The sequence below is a fragment of the Terrapene carolina genome, unplaced genomic scaffold, assembly GCF_002925995.2.
Source record: "Terrapene carolina triunguis isolate 2854851 unplaced genomic scaffold, T_m_triunguis-2.0 Scaffold69, whole genome shotgun sequence".
Taxonomy (NCBI): domain Eukaryota; kingdom Metazoa; phylum Chordata; order Testudines; family Emydidae; genus Terrapene; species Terrapene triunguis.
In genome coordinates, this window is record NW_020664420.1 from 15,390,696 (window position 1) to 15,415,181 (window position 24,486).

Genomic DNA, 24,486 nt, shown 5'->3' on the forward strand with positions numbered 1-24,486 from the left:
CTTTATGAGAATATTGTAATACAGGAAGGAAGTTGATTCACTTGCTATTAAAATTACACAATTGGCTTTTGCTGTTTCCAGCAGTCCTGCATCAGCAGTACTAGAAGCTGTGCTTTGGTCATTTCTGTACAATGCTTTGAAATAGGTAGCTGATGAAAAATTTTAAATTGCCAAATAGAAAGGCTGCCTTCCAGTGAAATTTCAGCTTCAAAGAGACTGAATGGATTGGACTAATAGTTCAAGAAGTTGAGAAGACACATCTAAGCCAAAAGTGAACCTGACTTAATGTTAGCACTCTTGATCAAATCAGTAACCCCTTCAAGTTAGTGCCTTTGAATTCCGAAGTCAGGTAGACCAAGAGCCCTTTTGTTATAAATGTGAATTAAAGATTTAAAGATATATATGTTGGGAAAAATCTTGTCAGAAGCATTTACTGGTTTTATGTATAACGGTTATAAATAGGTGTAAATGTGCCATTGGTTTTGGATTTTAATACTGTTTTTCTTGAGTGCTGCTTTACTTTCCATTTTGAGGATTATTCTTAAATTAGTTGTATCATTTTCATTTTTGATTTTCCACAACAGACCAATATGTTCATGTATACATACATTTGGTCTCACCTGTGATAAAAAAAAATTTAACAGTAATTCCTGCTGAAAAGTGATCAGGATGACTGACTTTTATTTACTGAACTTCTTCTGTTTTTAGAATAATATATAAATGTTCCATGTGTGACACCGTGTTCACCCTACAACCCTTGTTGTATCGCCACTTTGATCAACACATTGAAAACCAGAAGGTGTCTGTTTTCAAGTGTCCGGACTGTTCTCTTTTATATGCACAGAAGCAACTTATGATGGATCATATCAAGGTGTGTGGGCATCTCCTTTCATTTGAATTCTTATACAACATTTGTCACGTTTAAAGCCTTACACAAAATCATCTCACAAAAGCACAAAATTATGAGAAAACTACTAAAAGTAATAGGTAGTAGTTATTCCTAAAGAGTAATTTGCAGTTAATATCTCTAAGCAGTTAAAATATAGAATCTATATGTTCTAGTCACTAATTCGATTTCTCTGTGTGAACATTAGTATTTTATATATTGCCAGTGACTGTGTGTACTGCATGCAAGATGATATATTATAAAAATAATACTGGTTACAGTGAGATTTATGCATCCAATCCTGCTAAGTGTTGGCATCTCCTACAGTGTGTGCTAAGTATCATCAGCTCTCACTGAAGTCAGTTGGGAGTTGATGGTGCTTAGCTCATTACAGAAACAAGCTTTCTGTACTCAGAACTCACTGATAAGAGAAGCATTGTGCTACTTGTATGGATGCAGAAATATATATACCCTTAGAAGGTAAAATTAAACAGAGTATCTCATAACTATATTTACACAAGAAGATGATTTATTGGAGAACTCTGGCTGTTATCCTTCCAACCTGTGTTATTAAGAGATAATAACCCCACCCCATCCGTTCCCGGCTGCAACTGGTTAGCCATTTATTTTAAATATATTGCTTTACCTTGTTTTTAAAGCACTGGAGGCCTTAGCAATGCTTAGATTCCTTAAACCACAAGGGTGTGATTCATCATTGCCCTGTACCTTGTGTCATCATGCGCCATTGTAAAGTGGTGTGAACCAGAATAGTGGCATTTGACATCCACTTTGCATTTCCTTTACACTGACATAAGTGACTTAACAAGGTGCAGGGCAGTGGAGAATCAGACTCCTAGTCTTTGCTGAAATCAGCACGTTGAATTTCAGCCTGAGCTATGGCACTTACTACCTGGGAAGTAGCTGATATTTGCGCTGAAGGCAAGAACAGCAATTCTGAGAAACCAACTCTTTTAAAAACACACAATATACCCTAAAGTTCTTTCTCATCTACACCCCAGATAGGGGAGGAGACTAGAAATTATTTTTTCTTTAAATTCCGGGGTTTTCTGCTGCAAATATGATGCCATAAACAACTGGATCCCAGTATGGCAATTTGTATTCCAGAAAAACTGGTTTCAAGTATTGTACCAGACAGGGCCCCTGTGGTGCATGGTTACCTCTTGACCATTGCATGCACTCTCATACGTTTGTCTTCAGGTTATGTATCTGCTCTTAGGTGACTTTATCCTATAGTTGAAAATATGAGGGAAAATAGCATATTTGTCAAATGTATGGGATGACAAAAGATGTTCTGAGAAGTGAGGACAAGCTATTTTCAGTGTTCTAAACCTCTGTTAGCTCCCATTTTAAGACCTGTACACATTTTCTGTGAGAATTTATTTCATAATCTTGTTGCATTTTGCCAGATACTTTAATTATTATTGACCTGCAGTAATGTTTGTTAAGCTAGCCCTTTACTTGCCTTCGTATCTAACTCTTGCATCATTTTCTTGCTCAACCATCAAGCAAGGGGATATACTTCTCTTAGCAACTTACTGAAAGCATCCCCTTTGTGATGTGTACAGCTTCTTCAGTTCTAAACAGGAATAAATAGTGGCATATACACACATATGCATATATAGTTATATATGTATTGTTTGTTTCAGTATTTGAAACCAATTGGTTTTAAGGCAGAGGTGGAGTTGATAGCTACACCTATAGTTAAGATTGCTTAACTCTTTCCATTATAAGGCCCTGTTTTTAGTTGCTTATCACTTTTTACTGTTTGGGCTGAAATCTTGTATGCCTCAGGCTGATTTTTAATTTAATTGAAAATGATTTAGCTATTCTTGAGAACAACATTGGGGAATGATATGTTGTTTTGTTCACATTAAAAATTCTTACAGCCATTTCATTGAGGGTGGGGTTCTCTGGAAAAAAAAATGTGTGATCATGTAATTAAAGACTGTTTCATAATGGATACAAACAAGAGAGGTGAATTAAGCTTGCCTGGGCAGCCTTTTAAGTGCTTGACTTTGCAATTTTAATGTTCTTTTAATGTATTTTTTTTGGTATGTAAAGAATAAAACATTTGACTCTGATAGCTAACATTATCTTAAGTTAAAAACGTGCAGAATACTTCAAAATGAGCAACCATTTTTACACCTTTCCTCCATACCCCAGAAATTGTCTTTTTTTCATTACCTTTCATAGAGTTTTTGTCAACTTGTAATGGGAATAGATTTAATTACATTAGCTAGTACCTTATTTAGACATGCTAAAAAGAGTTAACCTTTCTTCTTTTTAGATGTCAAATGGGTGAAGTGAAAGCACCTTATCTTTTTAGTCACAGTTTTTGAATGAAACATTTTGGTTTTGAAAGTAAATGGCCTTAATTTCTGAGGAGACCACTTAAACAGAAAGACAGTTCTGTCCCACAGCACAGCTGAGTATGACATTTGCGAGGTACCTGGCAAACAGTCAATGGGAATCATCTGGTTATCCTACAAAGAAGAGCCTAATACTGAGATAGTTTGGCTTTGCTAAAGTATCAGCTTTATATCCCAGTATCAGTTTCCTCTGGTTCAACGACATATTGAATGATTTTGGCTGCTGGGACTACTTGCTCAGCCCAGCTATAAGATAGGATGATTATATTCGGAGTGGCTGGACATGCAAACCAGCAAGGCAAAGGTAATGGACAGTGTAAGAGACCATGAGAACACTGGCAATTGGAAGGTAAGACTTTCATATGTGAAGGTAATCTCCTGACTGGCAAATTCATGGTTGAAAGGGATTATTAATTGCGTTATTTAATCTTTCAAAAGCCATCTTTACTTGCATCTCTTTCCCAATATTGCTGCCCAAACTCTGTCAATGCAAACATATTTACAGCTATAAAGCTAAACTATACATCAGGTGGTCCACATTAGGGAAGACTGTTCCACTTTATTGTACAAGTAAAATGAAAAATTAGAGTTAATCAGGATAAAGAAGGCCTTTTAAGAAAGCTCTCCCCCCACCCCCAAAAAAAGCAAGTTAAACCTCTCACTCACACATTTTTATGTTGCTTGTTTGTATTGCAACCTTGTTTTTATTTAAACATTGTTTTGAGTGTCCTTATATTACAAGTGATCTGATAAATAGATTTATATCATGAGGGGTAGAAAGAAGTAAAGCCTTTAGTCAGATATTTTTTTACATTTTAGCCACACCAATAGCAAACTCTTTTGTAACATTTTTATTTTTTATATTTTAGTCTATGCATGGAACGTTGAAAAGTGTTGAGGGGCCACCAAACTTGGGTATAAATTTGCTCCTGAGCAGTAAACCCACAACTCAAAACTCAGCCAGTCACAACAAAGAGGATACAAAATCCATCAATGGAACAGAAAAGCTGGAGAAGAAATCTCCCTCTCCTGTAAAGAAAGCAGAGCCCAAAAAAGTAACCAACCCTGGCTGGACGTGCTGGGAATGCGATCGACTCTTCACTCAGAGAGATGTGTACATATCCCACATGAGGAAAGAGCATGGAAAGGTAAATTACTGTAGCTTCCAAATTAAATGAATTAATACTAAAATAGAAACAGTTATTTTTTTTTTCAAATTCAGTAGACCTTTATAAATAGAGTGATAATGTTTCTGATTATTTCATTTTGTGCTCTATTTTTTTCTTCCCTGTTCTCATATCCATTTCCTTTTTCCTTTTATATTGCTTAGCTTTTTAAGTTTCTACTGAAATTCTCTCATCGCCCTCAGTTAATTGTAGGGTTATTTAGTCAATAAAAAAGGTTGTTCAAGAACAGATGGAATGACTGAAAAAAGTTCCTATGAAATTTTTCTGAGTCAGCTAAACTGATTTCTGATTCTCTTTCCATTCCCCTCCCCTCATGCTGCTTTAACAGTTTGGTTCCAGGGGACATAATTTTTTTTGTTTTTGTTTGGCCAGATGAGTGTGGTTGTTGTAAATTACAGACCTATGTTGCATTCCTCATCCATCTTTGACTGCCTCTTCTAGGTCTAATAACATTTAGAGCTAGTCAAAAAATAGAAAAAAAATCCACCAAAAAAAACCATTTTTCTTCTTCGAGTAGTGTTCCTATGGGTGCTCCTCTTCAAGTGCCCATGCGTCTCTTGAGCCTTTGATCAGAGATTTTCCGTTAGCAGTGTCCATTGGGCCTTCACATTCTCCGAATGCTTCCTCATGTCAGACACCGAGAATATACAGGGATGCGTGGTTGAACCCCTGTCAGTTATTTCTCAGCCATCTTGGCCTGAGGTAGAGCTTGAGCAGGTCTGCCTTGAACGTGCCTCTGCTATCTTGTATAAAAATTTTTCCTATCGTTGTTCGTTTAGTTAGTATAGGTTAGTTATTAGTAATAGTTTTAGTTAGAGATATGTAATGAGAGGATTGTTTTGTTTCTCTCCCTCCCCTTGGGGAGCCTTATTCTAGGCTTATTCTAGGAGGTAGGGCATGCCTGGCTCGTCAAGTTTTATACTCTGCCTCTCCTGCCGAGAGGCTCTACCTCTTAGCGATAGCCACTGTAAGTGTGTCCATTGCTTGGGTGAGTGCCATATCTCCCAGAAGTGAAGCTTCTGCCTGGCTCTCAAATCCAGGTTAAGGAAGGAATGGGAGATTAAACTCAGACTGTTGAGGATGGAACACTCCCTTTGACAGCTTTTGAATCTGGTTAGAAAAACTTTCCGTACATCTGTCTCTGGACAGATCGAGAACTCCTTCAATCTTGGGGAACACTTCCCCTTAGAAATAGGAAGATTTTGGAGGCTTCGGCTAAGGTTTCTAAAAAGAGGCGTGCAGACTCTCATCTTAAGAAGCCAGCTCCAAAAAAGCCCAGGTCCCCTTCGAGATCTACGGTCTCCAAAGCCTCAACCTCTCAGCTTAGTATTGTTTAGTTGAAGGACTCCTCCTCCAGTACTGGTGGAGCTGGAAAGTCCTGGAGCTTGGCTCCAACAGGGCCACAGCACAAGGAGAGCATGTGTAAACATTCCAAACTGACACCATTGGGCTCAGCCCTCCGTCAGTAGCTACCCATTCAGCACCCTCGGAACCAAGCAAGCAATGGCTCCAAACACCATTGATGCCTGCGTTGTTAGGGCCCTCTTCCACCATAAGCTTTGGCCACTGCATCCTCAGTACCATGTCAGTACCATTCTCCTACTTGGTACCACAAGAGTCCAGATACACTAAGGACCTGTCTGTAACAGACGAATCAAAGTCCTCGCTTTCTACAACCCAAAATTAATCTCTGAATCTACTGCTTTATGTGATCCCATTATGAATATGTAACTAATACTAAATGTAAATGAAGCAGTTTTTAAAATCGAAAATCTCGCAAACCGGGACTAACTAGTTTTTCCAGGGGCAATAAAAAACATGATTTACCTGGTAGAAACTACCTCTGATAAATATCATGCCATTCCTGCCACCGCAATCTGAGACCTCAATCTCATACTCAGTTACTTTATGAGACCTCCATTTGAACCAATGGCAGCCTGTTCGCGGCTCCATTTATCTGTGAAGGAAGCCTTTTTAATAGCCAACATGTCAGCCTGTAGGATCAGAGAGATTGGAGCCTTGATGGCAGATCACCCCTTTAAGGTCTTCAAGCATAAAGTATATTTATGGCCACACCCTAAATTTTTACCTAAGAGTACTGTTGGAGTTCCACCTTAACCAATCCATTCATCTACCAGTGTTTTTTCCAAAACTGCATAGCTCTTTGCATGTGACCTGTTCTCATGTCTTGGATATTAGAAGGGGGTTGGCTTTATATTTAGATAGGACCAAACAATTTTGAAATGTCACCTAGACTGTTCATCTGTTTCACAGATAGTCTCTGTGCACAGATCATGGGTCTATCAAGATAGATATCTGGGTGTATTATCACTAGTTTTGGTACTGCGGATATTCACCCCCTGCAAAGGGTGATAACGCATTCTACCAGATCACAAGCAACATCCACAACATTACTTAGGAATGTGTCAGTATCTGAGATATTAGGGCTGCAACATGGGCTTCATTATATACATTTTCTAAACATTACACTTTGATCCATGCCACTAGATCCGATGTGGCAGTTGGTAATGAAGTACGGTCTTCAGTTCTGGACTTAGTTCCAAAACTTCCTCTTCTCTCTGGGAATACTGCTCGGAAGTCATCTGAAGTGAAGCACCCATAGGGACACCACTTAAAGAAAAAAAGATTACTCATCTTGTGCAGTAACTGCAGTTTCTCAAGATGCGTCCTCCTTGGGTGCTCCACTACCCGCCCGCCTTCCCCTCTGCTTTGGACTGTTCTCTATGGAACGTTTGGGTGGAGAAGGACCTGAGGGCAGTTCGCCTGCACATCCCTATATAGCCTCGGTGTCCAACACAATAAGATATAGGGAGCATGCATGGGCTGAACAGACACAGTTAATGGAAAATCTCTGATCAAGGGCTCGAGAGATGCATACACACATGAAGTGGATCATCCATAGGGACATACTTTTCGAAGATCCACAATTACTGCACAAGTGCACAATCTCTTCTTCAAAGTTACCAACATTTTCTGACTTGTTCTATTGACATTTCAAACATCGGAACAGCTTGTAACAGACGTTTACAAAAGAAACAAAATATCTAGAGCAGTGATTCCCAAACTTGTTCCACCGCTTGTGCAGGGAAAGCCCCTGGCGGGCCGGGCCGGTTTGTGTACCTGCCGCGTCCGCAGGTTCGGCCGACCGCGGCTCCCAGTGGCCGCGGTTCGCTGCTCCAGGCCAATGGGGGCTGCTGGAAGCGGCGACCAGTACGTCCCTCGGCCTGCGCCTCTTCCAGCAGGTCCCGTTGGCCTGGAGCAGCGAACCACGGCCACTGGGAGCCGCGATCGGCCGAACCTGCGGATGCGGCAGGTAAACAAACCGGCCCGGCCCGCCAGGGGCTTTCCCTGCACAAGCAGCAGAACAAATTTGGGAACCACTGTGCTAGGGAAATGTTTCCTTTTTTCCCCAATTGTGGAAATTCCTGAAAATTATAATGGCCTGCAGTGCAGGTAGACATTACTCTGTGTTGCACTAGTGTCAGGTTCATATCTCATGACCAAAGAGGGGTAATAGGAGCTTTATGTGGAAATATATATACGGAATTTTCTATCTGTATATTTGGAAAAGGAGAGAATTCTAGCTTCCCAACGAGACATGTCCCTTCCTTCTAGGTCTAGCAGTCCTGAGTTATAAAACCATGACATTATTATGTATAGAAAACTATTTTAGGTAGTTTTTACAGATTTCTAAAATCTGTAGGACTTGTTGAAAAATTCCAAATTTTAATTACTTTTTTTTCCAAAATGTCAGCACAGAAAAAAGACTAAACTTTTGTGAAACGATGTAAATGAATTTCCCATTTTTCAAAAACGTATATGTTGTTTTTCTCTCCAGGGAGGCCTCTATAGTTGGATTCATGGTGCTAACGAAGCCTGGCTTTACAGGTGGAGGATATGAAAAATAGTACCAATAAAAACAATTAAATTCTCAAAAAAAGCTTTTTTTCCTCTGAAATAGGCTGAGTAAAGAGAATATATGGGGGTGTGATGTGGTATAACGTTTTTGGATGGGCCATATAACACATTCGTGGCTTCACCATGAGAAGTAGTCATCCATAGCTCTTGCCGAACTTTAAAGCATACCACGAGGCATTTATGTATTCTAAAAATGTGGTTTCAGATTGTCTTCAGCTCATGTCCCTCCAAATGTCTTTTCTTTTAGAAACGTGTACAAGGGATTTATACCCTGAAGAAGCATGGTACTTAAGAAACATAAGAACAGCCATACTGGGTCTGACCAATGGTCCATCTAGCCCAGTATCCTGTCTTCCAACAGTGGCCAATGCCAGCTGCTTCAGGCGGAATGACCAGAACAGGGCAATTATGGAGTGCTTACCTGTAAGAATGTGAGTAGTCCCATAAGCTTCAGTGGGGCTCCTTACATGCTTAAAGTTAGGCACATATTTAAATATCTTGCTGAACAGAGTCTTAATCCCTCAAATGGGACTAATAATTTTGCAATATCACAGGAGAAAATGGTTTAAAAATTTTTTCAACTGGCCTAAGGAGTCACAATTTTAAAGATTAAATATAAAATGGAAGTTGGGGTCAGACAGGACTGTGTCTGTAAAAACTTCTAATTTAGGATTAACCCCATTTGATATATTTTCCCCATTATCTGTCAGAGGTCCTGCAGTCATTCCTAAGCAGTGTAACCATTAGGGAGGATGTGCACACCAACTGACGATCTGGCATTTGAAACTATAGAGATGAAATAACTGTCCCTAAAATCGTCTTCAGTTCCTCTTATTTCTGGCAGCACAAGCAATCGGAAACATTCCCGTTTGTCCTCAGCCTGTTGTAAAGTTAGGATTTAGGGTTGTTTGGGGATTTTAAGTTAGGTTGGGCAGATCTGGAGAGGTGCTCTACATTCAAGACATGTACCTCTTGTGATATTGAAATGCCCATATGAGATCAACATATGGGTTTGAGAGTTGTTTAAGAATTGGTATTTATGTAGGGGCTATTTGGCTGCAGGGGATAGGAATGAATGGAGCCAGAACTTAATGTCATCCTCCTGGAAAAGTCCTTGCTGCTCATTCCTTTGAAGCTGATGGATAGAAATAGATGGATTCACCTCTGGAGCCTAGTTCCCAAGCATTGATCCAAGAACTCGGATCAGAAGTTCCAAATGGAATACTGGGAGATTCTGATTTACCTGGCCAGTGCCCATGAGAAAAAGAGGAAGGAGAGGAAGTTTGAGTCACTCTGGAGGAAAGGCGTGGTCTCTGTCATAAAAGGAAGAAATGATCCTAGATATCAGATATTTCTTCTTCTAGGCACAAGGCAGACTCTGGATCAGACTATGTCTCAGTGCCATCCTCTCACTTGAACCTGAATGGCAAGTATAAGCCATCCTCAAATCAGAGCACTTCAGCTCAGTGTCTGAGTGATCTGGATTTCCTTCTATGGGCTCAGTGCTCCTATCTAGGGTCCAACCCAGTTCTTTCAGATCTGTTGCATATTCAGACCCAGAGAGTCCTTGGATCTAAGAGTCTCCTAGTTGGGAAGGGATAGTTTGAGTGAACCAGGAGCCTGGTTCTAATTAGCTCAGTTGAAGGCTCATCTAAGTCAAAGTGATCTACATTAGATCTGTCAGCATCCTTTTGGCTTTTTCTTTCAATCCTCTGTTCCAGTGGGGGACTGACTTATCAATTTCTGAAGTGTTTAAGCTGTCAATAAAATTAAATTATGGCTGCGAAGATAAACTTCTAATTGTAAACCTTCTAGTTTTCTGAGTGAGCAGTGTCTTTCCTGCAAGCTCAAGGTGATAGACCTGCTGTTTAAGGGACTGACTTGCTGAGTTCTTGGATTGGTGATATGCTAAATCAGTTATAGGGGACATTAACAATGGCTTGTTCTTTGAGCTTTTGCAGCCCATAAGTGGGAAGAAGTGTTCTTCGGATACTAGAGACCCTCTGGCCATTCTCACTAGGAGTACCATCACTACAGATGATTCCATTAATCTTTTCTCTTTTAGAGAAACACAACACAATAGAGGGCTTTTATGCTGGCACCTGCAGCTGCGTCTATTTCAAGCAAGTACAATTTTGAAAAAAATTTCCTGAGAGCTCAGAATGAACTGACATAAATTGTTCTGCTTCTTTCCTTTCTTTTTGGGATTGTTTTTCCCGCCTCCTTCCACATGGTAGTCTATAATATAAAACCATTAGATCCTCGAAATTATGAAGAAGGTTTATGTCCTACAATGGAATGCCATGCTATACCCCATCTTTCCGTATGCCTTTTCAGGGATCTTCCCTGTGAGTTGATGTTGTGACATGAAATCACCATGCATCAAATTTGGCAGAGCAGTGCTTCAGTCTATTTTCAATTAGGTATCCCTCATCCTTCCTCCTGCAGTTGTCTTGCTGCTTCCAGAGTGAAGATCTGCAGAAGCAATTTGGCAGTGGAGAAGGGGTTATTTAAAAGTAACTGGAGTTATCTGAAAACATTGCCTATGTAAATTCAAACCGATCCTCCCTTTTTCCCCTCTGTCTTTGGTGGCAGAGAAGAATTGAAAAGGGGGCAAGGGCATCTCTTTTTTAATTACAATTTACAGTGCTGGTAGGTGTGTGCATGCCTCTTAATGGTCACACAGTTTAGAAATTGTTCTGGGACCAGTGACTCCTAAAGTGTCCTCAAAGAATAAAAGATCTTGGTAAGTAACCTTACTTTGTTATTTTTAAAAGATTGAAAATGTCTGCTGCCTTTGATTACCTTGCTAGTTAATATTTTATTCTTTTTCCCTTCTTTAAAGCAAATGAAGAAACATCCTTGTCGACAATGTGACAAATCTTTCAGTTCATCCCATAGTCTATGTCGCCACAATCGTATCAAACACAAAGGCATTAGGAAAGTTTATACCTGCTCGTAAGTTCTACTTTTAATGTTCTTTAAGATCAGTGGAGCCAAAGGTAAAGAGAAAAGTAGAGGCTGTTGTCAGTTTATCTGCACTTCTTGTTTATGCAAAACCAAACATCTAATTAATTCAGTTAGATCAGTTAACTTATTATATGAATGCATGGATCAACTCTGAATTTGAATGACAACTGGAGTATCTGTACTGTCCCACTTATGTATAATATAGCACAGTGGTTCTCAACCAGGGATATGTGTACCCCTGGGGATACTCAGAGGTCTTCCAGGGGGTACATCAACTCGTCTAGATATTTGCCTAGTTTTACCACAGGCTACATAAAAAGCACTAGCAAAGTCAGGTACAAACTAAAATATCATACAGACAATGACTTCTTTATACTGCTCTATATACTATATACAATAATGTAAGTACAATATTTATATTCCAATTGATTTATTTTATAATTACATGGTAAAAATAAGAAAACAAGCAATTTTTCATTAACAGTGTGCTGTGACACTTTTGTATTTGTGTGTCTGATTTTGTAAGCAAGTAATTTTTAAGTGAGGTGAAACTTGGAATATGCAAGATAAATCAGACTCCTGAAAGGGGTACAGTAGTCTGGAAAGGTTGAGAACCATTGATCTAGCATATTGCTTTATGGACTTAAAATAATGAGCATAGTAATGGGTATCACCTGTTTGGTTATTGGGCAGGATCTGCCATACTCTAAATCCATTTCAGGCTGATTTCAGCTGATCTACTAAGTAGTATCGAGTTGCATTAGTCACTCATTATATGATCTGGTTGGCCACTGTTCCATCTGTTCCATTCGTCACGTGATGAGCATCAAGAGCTCCTATTTTGACCTGCATCGCCTTTAAAAGAAAGCATAGTGTGTATGTTCATTTTAATGTCAGAATCATCTGTTTGTATCATAAAGTATATTGTACTTTTTGAATTAGCAATGTAGTTATCATAGAAAATGTTAATTCCCAAAAATAGAGATATTTTGAAAGAGAATATTGGCGTATATCTCTTTCCCCTGTTCTCTTCTGGGCACACCCCTTCCAGGAACCATTCTAGAACACCCCCATCCCCAACCCAAACATCACTTGGGGTATGTTAAATAATATCCAAGCCCCACAACCACCTCCACCTGAAGGAGCAAGCCAGATGGGGAGAGAAGATTGCTCTCTTGACCAACCTGGATGCATGCCAAGAACAGCAGGCACAAGTGAAGTGGAAATGGAGCTACGAAGGGATGCCTGGTTCAAAGAGGGAGGTGAATCACGTCCAAAGACTTAGAAGAATCCGGGTCTGAGATCAGACTGAAAAGTTTCTACAGTGCCTAGCTCAGTGGGGTCCTGGTCTATAAATAAGACTCCTAGGCACTAGTAAAACAAATAATAATAATAATGATATTTGGAATCCAATTTCTGACTGTAGGGGAGATGTTTGCTGCCCAGGTGAAGCTTGGATTGGGGAGGGGAGATGAAGAATGGGTGTGTCTAATTTTAATCCACTGGTGATGTGGACAGAAAAGTAGAGGGGAAGGAGCTCAGATACTTCAGTTTTCACTTTGTCTCCCAGTATGTCCGCTTCTAGGATATTACATCAGAGATATCCACAACGAGAGAGAGGTTAATTTGCTCAAATATTTGTAACTAATAGTGTATTTGGTAATTTTGTTTACTTTTTAATACTTTTGTATACAAACTTGGTTAGAAAAGTATTGGCGTTTTCTTTAACAAATTGCACTGGTGCCGGGATATAGTGCACTACTTCATATCTGTCTCTTTTTTTAAAAAAAATTGTTTATAAAAAAGGTAAACATTTGACCATATGTATGTCTGCTTTGCATTTATACAGGCACTGCCCGGATTCAAGACGCACTTTTACTAAGCGGCTGATGTTAGAAAAACATATTCAGTTGATGCATGGCATTAAAGACCCTGATGTGAAAGAAATGACAGAATCAACCAATATGGAAGAAAGTGAAGTAAAAGAAGACACAAAGGTAAACACTTTAGGAGTACCTCTTTCAACAATGAATTTTTTGGTCCGTTCTTCTTTGTGTGAAGTTAGACCTTTTTATAGATCCATAGATTTTAGGGCCAGAAGGGGCCATGATGATTGTCTAATCTGATCTCCTGTTTAACATAGGCCAAAGCATTTCACTCAGTAATTCCTGCATCAGGTCCATATAGGGTGACCAGATAGCAAGTGTGAAAAATTGGGACGGGGTGGGGGGTAATAGGTGCCTATATAAGAAAAAGCCCCAAATATCGGGACTGTCCCTATAAAATGGGGACATCTGGTCACCCTAGGTCCATAGCTTGTGGTTGAACTAGGGCATGTTTATTAGAAAGACATCTAGTCTTGACTTAAAGACTTCAAGTGAGAGAGAATTCAGCCTGTCTCGGGGTACGTCTATACTTACCTCCGGGTTCGGCGGTAAGCAATCGATCTTCTGGGATCGATTTATCGCGTCTTGTCTAGACGCAATAAATCGATCCCGGATCGATCCCGGAAGTGCTCGCCGTCGACGCCGGTACTCCTGCTCCGCGAGAGGAGTAGGCGGAGTCGATGGGGGAGCCTGCCTGCCGCGTGTGGACCTTTGGTAAGCACCTTTAAGTTCGAACTAAGGTACTTCGACTTCAGCTACATTATTCACGTAGCTGAAGTTGCGTATCTTAGTTCGAACTGGGGGGTTAGTGTGGACCAGCCCTGAGTGAGTTGTTTCAATATCACCTTTTTAAAGGTGCTCTGTTGGAAGCTCTGCAAACCCAAATCTTTTATCAACCAAACAGCCACAGCTTAGATAGAAGCAGAAGCTAGAAGTACAACCTTCCTCAGAATACCGTGTCAGTGTGCCTCAGTCCCATGCTGGAGGGAGCACCCCTGCATGTGAGAGGCTAACGCAGTGTCCTTGATTATTCAGTCCTTGTTCAGCCTGCTAGGACTTCTAACAGTGATGCCAATTTATTGATAACTCGTGGTAGCTTTGTTATGTGGACATACGTTTACTGGCAAACTGGCACCACCAAACTCATTTCACATAGGACGCTAAATAACCATCACATAGTAATAATACCAATTTAGGCTCAGTTTAAAGTAGTAATTTAAAAATGAAAAATTTGCAGTAATCCATAGAATAAGGCAGTCCTCCTGCAGTGCCGAATGAATGAGCGGTGTTGACTAGCACTGAACAATCCTCCTTGGCCAGAGGAACACTGATCCAAAAACAGAGCTCTGAATTCATGGTATATATTAAGTATCTTGGTTTTATTGAGACAGGCCTCGTTTTCCATTTGATGCCTGGGAATTTCTTTCAGAAATTTCTTTCACCTGGAATAGTCCCATTTTTTTTCATTACATCAATCAAATGTTTGAATTTTTTTTATCAACATTTATTTCCATACTGAGTAAAATGTGCTTTGTGTTTACCAGAAATAAATAGTAGAGTGGAATTAGTGTTCAGTGTGATGAAGAATGTTAGGAGTGAAGAGAAAACTAAAATGGCTATAGGGTGCTATCAGAGCTGTTGAGTTGCATAGGGTGAATGTTAATGACACTTGTTCAGTGTTTAATGATGAACTCATTCTGTACACTAAGAAATATGCATGTCTTTGAGTCAGAGGCTGATAGTGGTGACACCAGCACACATTTTTTAAAAAGGGAATTTTTGTGTGACTGTTTCACTACCCTAAAAAATGTTGCCATGAAATTGTCCCCCCTTTCTACAAACATTTTTGAAAATAGGGTCATGTTAGGTATATAGTCTTGAGATATAACGTGGATTCTCTGGGCCAAATAGGTAAGTGAAGGATTCTTGAAAAATATGCCTCTTGAGCAATAAAATGAAGAAACAGATTGGTAGTAGATTAGTAATCAAAAATTGTACTCAGTAGTCATCTTTCTCCAGCATCTCCTTTTGGCCACAAATAATCAGGAGGTGATTTACGGTCATCATCATCATCATGCATGGAATAAAATCAAATCCAATTAAGATTGAGATTCTGAAAGTAAGCACTAAAGTGCTGATAGAATGATATCCTAAATATGTCCATCATTACTGTATCATTGAATATTATATTTTAATACAGTAATACTGGAAAACATTTATTAATGTTCGTACAATGCACCAAATGCTGTTACCTAGCTAGCAAAATCAATCTGAACTGATTCTTATTAACATAGATGGTTGTTTCTATTATTTCAGAGATTGGATTTAGCAGGGGGTTATTGGAACATATCCATGGAAGATTTTTAAGTCCACAAGTGGTAAACATTCATGAGAAGAACTGTGAATTTATAACTGCATAAAATACACTTTTCTTGTTTTTTAGGTTCCCAGTCCAAAGCGTAAGTTGGAAGAACCTGTACTGGAATTCAGGCCTCCCAGAGGAGCAATCACGCAGCCATTGAAGAAGTTGAAGATAAATGTTTTTAAAGTCCACAAATGTGCTGTGTGTGGCTTTACAACAGAAAATCTTCTTCAGTTTCATGAACATATCCCTCAGCACAAATCTGATGGCTCTTCGTATCAGTGCAGGGAATGTGGCCTCTGCTATACCTCTCATGTATCTCTCTCCAGGCATCTCTTCATTGTACATAAGCTGAAGGAGCCTCAGCCAGTATCGAAACAGAACGGGTCTGGGGAGGATAATCAACAAGAAAATAAGCCCAATCATGAAGATGAATCATCTGACAACATGGTATCAGACCGAAAATGCAAAGTGTGTGCAAAGACATTTGAAACTGAAGCGGCCTTAAATACTCATATGAGAACACATGGCATGGCCTTCATTAAATCTAAAAGATTGAGTTCAGCTGAAAAGTGATCAGATATTTGAGAAGCAAAAATCTGTCTCCACATTGGAATATAAATGACATTTTTGTTACAGAAAGTTCTCCGTATAATAGTGTTAACAGTACGGTTCAGGCTGTTGCAATATATTCTACATAAATGTATCCTCTTCATCTCATTGTCTATACGCTCAACAAGCATTAAAACAGTATTTGAGTTGAAAAGAGTTTGTATATATTTAAACTAACAATTTTTATACTCTTTGTTACGTGTTTGTATTGATATTTAGTGGAAAATCAGTTGTTTGTTTTGTTTGTTTTGTAGTAAGTTTCTTTACAACAGAGTTCTTAATACAGGGGCAGTTCCTTCGGTTCCGTTAAACTGTTTTATATATGAAATGCTTCTGAAAGAAAGTTTAATTAATGAAACTGCACCAGAAAGCAGTGCTTTTATGTGTAGGGAAGATTTTGAAAATCAGTGGGACTTGTGCTTCTAAATCTCTCAGGCGGTTTTGAAAATCTTTCCCTAAGGAATAGTCACTGCATCTATAGAGAATACAGTGTTGGGTTTAGACAGTAACACCAGAAATACCAAGTATTTACTATTCAGGGTGCATACTCCTTCGAAAGTCATTGCACTTTTGAAAACATGTTACTGCACAACTGGGCATCACTACATAATTTGTTTAGGCCCTGCAAGGAGGTCTTTAAGGTCACACAAAGTTAAAATTGTTACAGAAGGGCTGGGCTGCTGTGGATTAAACAAATAAGATGTAATTAGATAAATACGTTTTATAATTATGGTGGGTTTTGTCATATTTATTTAACATTATATAGAAGCAAGTACACAGCATTGTGTATTTTCCTTTCTTCTGGCTCTTGAAAGAAAATAGTTTAATTCCTTGGCTGTGTGAGTTGGTATTTCCCAGCTCTGTATGCTAATGCCAAATGTTCTGGTGCTCAATGTTATGTCCAGCCACAAATATCAAGAAGGTAATACACCAGCCTATTTAAGTAAAAGTTGGCCTTTCAACATTAGCACAGACCATTTGAAACTAGTTCAGTCATTTCAAAAAGTATACCTAATATTACTTATTATGCTTTCTTGAAGTACAGAAAAGGTACCATACTGTCCCTTTCATATATAGTTCTCTGTGAGAGTTATATTTTTGTTTGTTTGCTTTTGCATTTTATACCTTGTACGTATCCCTAAACAAATTTTGTACCTTTTTTTAAAAAAATTGTGTATATATAGATATCCGCATGATATACTGTAGTAATTGTTCGGTTCTTTAAAAGTCTTGCTGCTGTCAAATGTTACTATACACTATGTCCATTATAACTGTATTAAACACATTTCATATGTAAATAAATGTGGCGCATTTTGCCCTTAAAGATTTGTGAGATTCTGTTATTTATCATTAAATTCTAACAGCATTAGAAACCTGAGCTTCTATGTAAAAATTCCTCTTGCCACTCTGTGTTGTATATCAAAAAATTTAGCTCTACCTTTTCTCTCCATCCATGTTCCTAAGTTGGTTGATTAGTAGATGCTTGTTATCCCCTTTATACACTACTCAAGTATTAGGTGGTTATGCAGTACTTCTGTATGCTAAAGCTTATAGCTGAAGTTGCAGGTGCCTGGTATGTTTTTGTCAGTTATGTGCACTGGCTATCATTGCCCTTTTGTTAAGTGTATACCTCTTTAACACTTGTTTGTTGATGAGCACTGTCAACTGTACAGCAAATAAGTTATCACTATGCAGCAATGGTGTTTTGTATACAGTGAACAGATAATAAAGGTTAAATTTGCACAGGCATTATTAATACTTTTTGTTGTCTGTTCCCTTTCCATTATTGTACACCTATAAAGGAGAAACCCCAAACCAATGGTTTTATGTCATTACATACAGGGCAAAAAACTGCCAAGTTAGTAGTGGCTCCAAGTTTTTAGGTAGGCTATGTGACATGAGTTTGGTGGTCACAGTCCAGTTTCCAAGTGCACATGTGTGCATCAAAGAATCTGCCACAAATTGTCTATTAGGGATTTCATTTTGCCAATCTATTAAGTGGGTGGAACTCAGATATTTGGTAATGGGCACTAGTCAAAACCCCAAGTTGGCAGAATTGGCATTCCTTGGTAGTCATTTCAGCAGAGGTTTAATGGGAGACAGGGATTGAACAAGCCCCTAACTCCTAGAAGCATTTCTTCTAGATTTATAGACATTGGTAGGACAGCATATGGAAATACAACCTATCACTGTCAGTAACATACGTGCTATTTAAATAAATAAGACTTCGAATTTCCATAAGCCCATAAGAAGAGAGAGAGAATACCATAATAGCTGCCCCACCATCCCATCTCTGTGTGTCATCCAACTCCTCAAAGCAGTTCTCCAGCTCTCTTCTTTCTTTTTTTTCCCCCTTCCATTGCCAAGTTGAAGGAAGAAGGCTAGAAAAGTGGCAGCCCTTTTCAGTTGGAAATATGCTAGATGACATTCTATTAAGAGCATTCGTAGCACAAGCTAAGCGTGGGGTGGGGCTCCTTACCGACAGGAAAATACCTCCATCTCAGGATGGTTATCTACACCAAAGCAGAGAAAGATTTCATATCTCAGGACATACAGCCCCTGTGGGTAGCCCTCCAGGATGTTCTGTTCCTCAAGTGCAGTTTCATGGAGGGGTTTCCTATGGTGGTCATGGCATTTTCCACCTTCTGTGGTCTTGATCTGCTAAGTCAGGCTATTCTTAAGTCTTCTAGTCACTTATCCTGGGAAAATGTCATCATCTCTCTTCTCTGTCAGATATATTTCCTTCCCCAGTCAAACATGCACTCCTACAATGGGTCCATGATGCAAAACTACCCAGTGCACAACTTATTCCCTGTTTCGATGGTCCATCTGTGCTACCATGGGATCAAGACTCCTGGGTGGGCTGTGGGGCTCATTGAACAGGACAGTCCCTCTATAGACAGTGATTCTAGGATGAAATTTTTTTGCATTATACAGTCAGCTGAACATACCCTTATGCAGAAGTCCCACTTCAAGCAATCTGGGGCACTCAGCTCAGATAACAGTGGTTCAAATCAAATTGGCAAGAAAAAGGCAGAGTCTGTAAACTAAGGTGACCAGACGTCCCTGGATGAGGGACTGTGTGCCTGGGCAAACTATGGTCCCCGAAAGAGTCCCTGGTTCACAAAACTCGTCCCTGAATACCCTTGCTTTTAATTTCTCATGTTGATTTATATGTCTAATGCATAAACACGTTGGAGAGAAATATCCAGAACTCTTCCATTATTATTGTTGTTATTAGCTATACCAGATGTAAGCAGGGTCTGAATGAGCTCTCCCTTGACATCTAGTGATGAGCTGGGGGACAAGGCTTCAGGAGCTGACAAGGGGTGGGGAGGACACCAGGCCAGGGTGGGGGGCTCCAGGGACCGCTATGGGGCAGGGGGCATGAGGCCAGGGTGAGGGGGGGCTTGCAGACCCTCAGGGGCAGGAGGCACGAGGCCGGGGTGACGGGGGGCTTGGGACCACTTGGGTGGGAGGCATGAGGCTGGGGTGTGGTGGCCGGGGGGCGGGCTGTGCTGCAATCAGTGCCCTGGCACAAGAGGATGCTGCAGGATACCGTCAGGCACTTACCAGCCAGGTTGCTCGGTCGGGCCTGGGGCCCACAAGTCACAACTCCATGGCCCAGCTGTCTCAACGGCAAGCTGAAAAGAATTTGAATTAGGGCCCCTACAGCACTGCCCTCTTATTGGTCTGCAGAGTGAGCACATGACACCCCATCGCTTCCTGATTGGAGGGGCAGGTTGTGGTGGAGACACATTAGGCTCCCCGTGGGGTGGAGACGTCCCCCTCAGACGTCGCCGCTCACCGGCCCCCATCCCTGCGCTGCTGCCATTGGGGTGCGGCTGCACAGCCGCAGCCCGGGGACACAACATGGTCACCTTACTGTAAACATACATTTAAAAAGAGTCCAAAGGCCCTTGAGCCTCAGGGCTTTTGTCTGTTTACCTCGCTTGTCCCTCCAAGGGGGCTAATAGGCTTTCAGAGGCAGTCTGCTGCTAATTCTGCTGGCTGGGAGAAAGTTACTGCTTCTTAGGCACTTACCCAAGCTCTTTCACCCTCTCTCTTCCTGTTCCTTCCCCATTAGTCACGGTTCTTCTCTTGCTATTTCAATTGCCCCGGGAGACTTCACAAAGGTCCTCTCAGTAGTCACAGTCATCTTTGACGGATGGGAATAGTTGTCTTCCCCTACCTGTATGATTGGCTCCTCAAGGGTTGTTCCATTCTCTGAGGTTCAGTCTGTCACCAACCAGGCCTAGCTCTCTTCCACCCCCTGGGCCTTCAACTCTGTATAGAGAACTCCACTTTAACATCTGGCCAACACACCAACTTCATTGGAGCCGTCCTGGGTTCCACAATCAGCAGGGCATGCCTACCTACAGCCAGGTTTGTCACGATGTCCAGTCTCTTTTCTATTCTGCAGCAGAGAACTCAGACCCCCACAAGGTCTTGTCTGCAACTTCTAGGTCATATGGCAGCCCCAAGCCAGGCTTCACTCTCAATGTCTCCAAGCCCGGTTCAGAATCATCTATATGCCCAACAAGCACAGTCTGTCCAAACATGCGGCTGTTTCCCAGAGTCCTTGACTGCCTCAAGCGATGTAAGGACCCCCACAGCTGGAGAGAGAGAGAGCTTTACTCAATTACCCCATTGTTATGATACTCACCTGGGATGTGGGACACTTTGGGTCAAGTCCCTACTCTGAATCAGACAAAGCAGGGATTTGAACCTGGATCTTTGACATACAAGGTGAGGGCCCTGACCACCAAGCTATAAGCTATTCTGGGGTGTTCTTTTGTGAAAATTTTTGAAAGATCTCACTTTCATTCTGTAGCAAAACAAAAACAAATGTTGAAACCTTGATATTTTTGCAAAATGGAATTGTTTTCCAACCAGCCCTACTCCTCTCCCTTCCAGCAGCTGTGGGCATGAGGTGGGAGGCAGAGGCATCTGCTACCAGAGACTGGTGTGAAAGATGGATCACTCCCCTGCAGGGTCTAGAGAAGTCTCCCTGATAGGAATCCAACACATGCTAGAACATGTGGGAAATTTTTGGTATATTTTCCCAGCGTACACAAGTTCCAAGGGTCTGTTCCTGTATGCTCACTTACTCCTGCATTGTGCTGCATAAGAAACAGAATTGTGAGGGATGAGGGACTCATTTTGTCCAAATGGAAAATTAAACTGGTAGAAAAAAGAGAATTTTTCAAGCTCTTAATATGATATTATAAATGATAGCAATTTTAAATAGGATTTTGTGTGTCCCTTCACTTTGCTCTTCTCTTCTCCACCACTCATGATTGCTATGCAAATTGTATAATTTGACCCTGTTTCCAAAGAAAATCTGCAAGCATCAAAATACTGTGTGTCATCTGTAATTTTCCTATGACAGCTACAAACAAAAGGGTACAATCCAGCATGCAAGTTTTCCTACCTTGGGCAGTTCCCCCTCTATTTTTTCAATTGCATGTGTGAAGCATGTTCATACTGCTGTAAGGAACATAGTGGGATCAGAGTATATTGTACTTTCCCACTACCCTTCTACTTTATCCTGGAAATTAAAACACAGCCACTAAAATCCTTTGGCTTATCCTCATTGTTTAGTTTGAGGACATGATGATCAGACAAGCAACTAAGTTCATATGATCTTCATTTTCTTTTTAGTCTCCTTAAAGGCCAGTGCCTGCACCCATTGAAATCAATAGCAAAACACTCAGGGACTCCAGTAGGATCAGGATCAAAACTGAAGGGTTTATACTTGGCGCTACTGCTGCGTAGTACATATAGACAGGCCCAATAAAATGTGTTATCTACAGAACAGGTACTGTATGTGTGGTGACCACGTAAGTAACCAAACACTGCCTGGACAATGTGCTCTGACCTGCAGGGACCACCCTTAAGGTTGAAGGAAAATGTCAGTCTTCATGTCCATTCAGACCCTGGCATCTCTGGGTATGTCTACACTGCACACTAAGCCCAGGTTCTGACTCAGGCTTGAATCCAAGCACCCCTTCTGTCCACACACAAATCAGTTTGAATCAGGTCAGCAAGCACTCAGTCAGGACCCGGGTGCTAGGACCCTGCTAGGGTGATGGGTCAGTGCCCCAGTCCTGCTGACTTGGGTCTAATCCCCATCATTCTGCAGTGGGGATGCAGCTCAAGTGGCAGACCTGAGACAGACGGTCTGAGTAGTGCAGTATGGATGTGTTAGCATGACTGTGAGATCCAGGCCCAGCAATTGGATGCCCAGGTTTACAGTGCAGTTGGATGTCCAAAAGCAGGCTTGGAAACACCAAGTCAGCAGGCCCACAGTGCAGTATAGACATACGCTCTGAAGCTGCATTAAGGTTGTCAATCAATGTTAGTTTGTTGTGGTGGTTCTGTGATGTAGATACTAGGCTGGGATTACCACACACGTTACCTACATTGTACTCCATCCAGCAACAACTTTAGCTCACTACAACTTGGGCCCAGTTTAAGCTAGTGAAAAGCTCTATATGTAAGACCCCCAGGTCTAGAACGCAGGCCTGCAGAGCTGCCAGCCAGTGACAGCTGTAATCAGCTTGTGTTCCATGGCCTGCTCTGGACACACACCATGGGAAGTCCCACCTCATGGGGTCTGACAGGCAGCAGCCTCATGGCTTCTCATTGGCTCCCCACCCTATATAAACCCCTGGGGCATTCTAGGAAGCGACTCTAGGCAATAGTGTGGGTCTTCTGTAGCTGCCATGACCATTTCTGTTCCTGAACTCCTGGCTTTGACCTTGACTTGACTTGGACTTTGTCTCCTGACCGGGACCCTGAAATCTGACTCAGACTCTGAACTGTGGTATTGACCCTGGCCTGACTATGAACTCCTCCACTACTCCCAGCCTCAGGTTTGCCCCTGCTCTGACTCTTGGTCCTGACTGGCCTTGTTGGGATCCTGATAGTATGTCCAATTATCAAGCTCCTAACCAATCCAATCCCTTACACTTTCCTCTCTATAGATTTTATGTACCCAACACAGTTTTACTGGTAATATTTATTCTATGCTCAAGTGACAACAATAACTCTAACCATAAGAGAATAGAAGAGCTCCTCAGTGAGCAGTTACGGATTTTACATTTCATGAGGAAGCACTTTGGAGTTCATCATGCCTGTCACTGTGACTTTTTTATTATGGTCATGATACATGGGCTTTATAACCTTTGGGAGCAATATGTTCTGAAATTAAGGCCCCTTTTACTTGTTACGCTTATTTATACACAATAGATATAGTATGAAAATGCTCTGTAGATATCAGAACATTTTTCAAGCTTTCTACTGCTATACAGGTCCCTGGAACATTGCCCCCATGGATTGGGGAAGCAGGAACTATGGGATTTAATGAAGTCTCAGAGCTGTACTAGCAGTAATGGAGATGTAGCACCATTGCTGCTCTCTGGCCTAGTGGGAGATTTCTCCCAAATCAGTTCCCACTGAAACCCATAGACCAAAACCACTATATGCTGAGGTAAAGAACATAAGAATGGTCATATTGGGTCAGACCAATGGTCCATCTACCCCAGTATCCTGTTTTCTGGCAGTCAGAGTCTTAGGGACACCCAGAGCAATGGGTTGCATCCCTGACCATCTTGGCTAATAGCCATTGATGGACCTATCCTCCATGAACTTATCTCATTCTTTTTTGAACCCTGATATTGTTTTGGCCTTCACAACATCCCCTGGCCATCAGTTCCACAGGTTGACTGTGCTTTGTGTGAAGAAGTACTTTCTTACATTGGTTTTAAATTTTGTGTCTATTCATTTCATTGGGTATCCCATGGTTCTTGGGTTATGTGAAGGGGTAAATAACATTTCCTTATTCACTTTCTCCACACCATTCATGATTTTATAGACCTCTGTTATTCCCTCGTTAGTCATCTCTTTGTCTAAGATGTACAGTCTGTCTTTTTAATTTCTCTCCATATGGAAGTTGTTCCATACCCCTAATATATTTTTTTTTTGCCCTTCTCTGTACTTTTCACAAGTCTAATGTGTCTTTTTTTTAGATGGGATGACCCGAACTGCATGCAGTATTCTAGGAGTGGGTTTACCATGGATTTATATAGAGGCATTATGATATTTACTGTATTATCTATCCTTTTCATTATGGTTCCTAACATTCTTTTCGCTTTTTTGATTGCCACTGCATATTGAACAGACGTTTTCAGAGAACTATCAATGATGACTCCAAAATCTCTTTCTTGCATAGTAACACCTACGTTAGATC

General features: G+C 40.8%; 1 protein-coding gene across 4 annotated transcripts in view; it reads left to right on the top strand.

The window, feature by feature from the left end:
• ZNF532 (zinc finger protein 532) overlaps positions 1-17,968 on the top strand; it is an 86,141-nt gene extending 68,173 nt beyond the window's left edge. For all 4 annotated transcript variants that reach the window (XM_024217455.2, XM_024217456.2, XM_024217457.2 and 1 more), the window contains 5 exons: positions 709-871; positions 4,146-4,424; positions 11,248-11,360; positions 13,222-13,369; positions 15,702-17,968. In XM_024217455.2, coding sequence (XP_024073223.2) covers positions 709-871; positions 4,146-4,424; positions 11,248-11,360; positions 13,222-13,369; positions 15,702-16,196 — 1,198 coding nt within the window. In that variant the 3' untranslated portion in view covers positions 16,197-17,968. The remainder of the gene's footprint in view (positions 1-708; positions 872-4,145; positions 4,425-11,247; positions 11,361-13,221; positions 13,370-15,701) is intronic.
• The last annotated feature ends 6,518 nt before the right edge of the window (positions 17,969-24,486 follow it).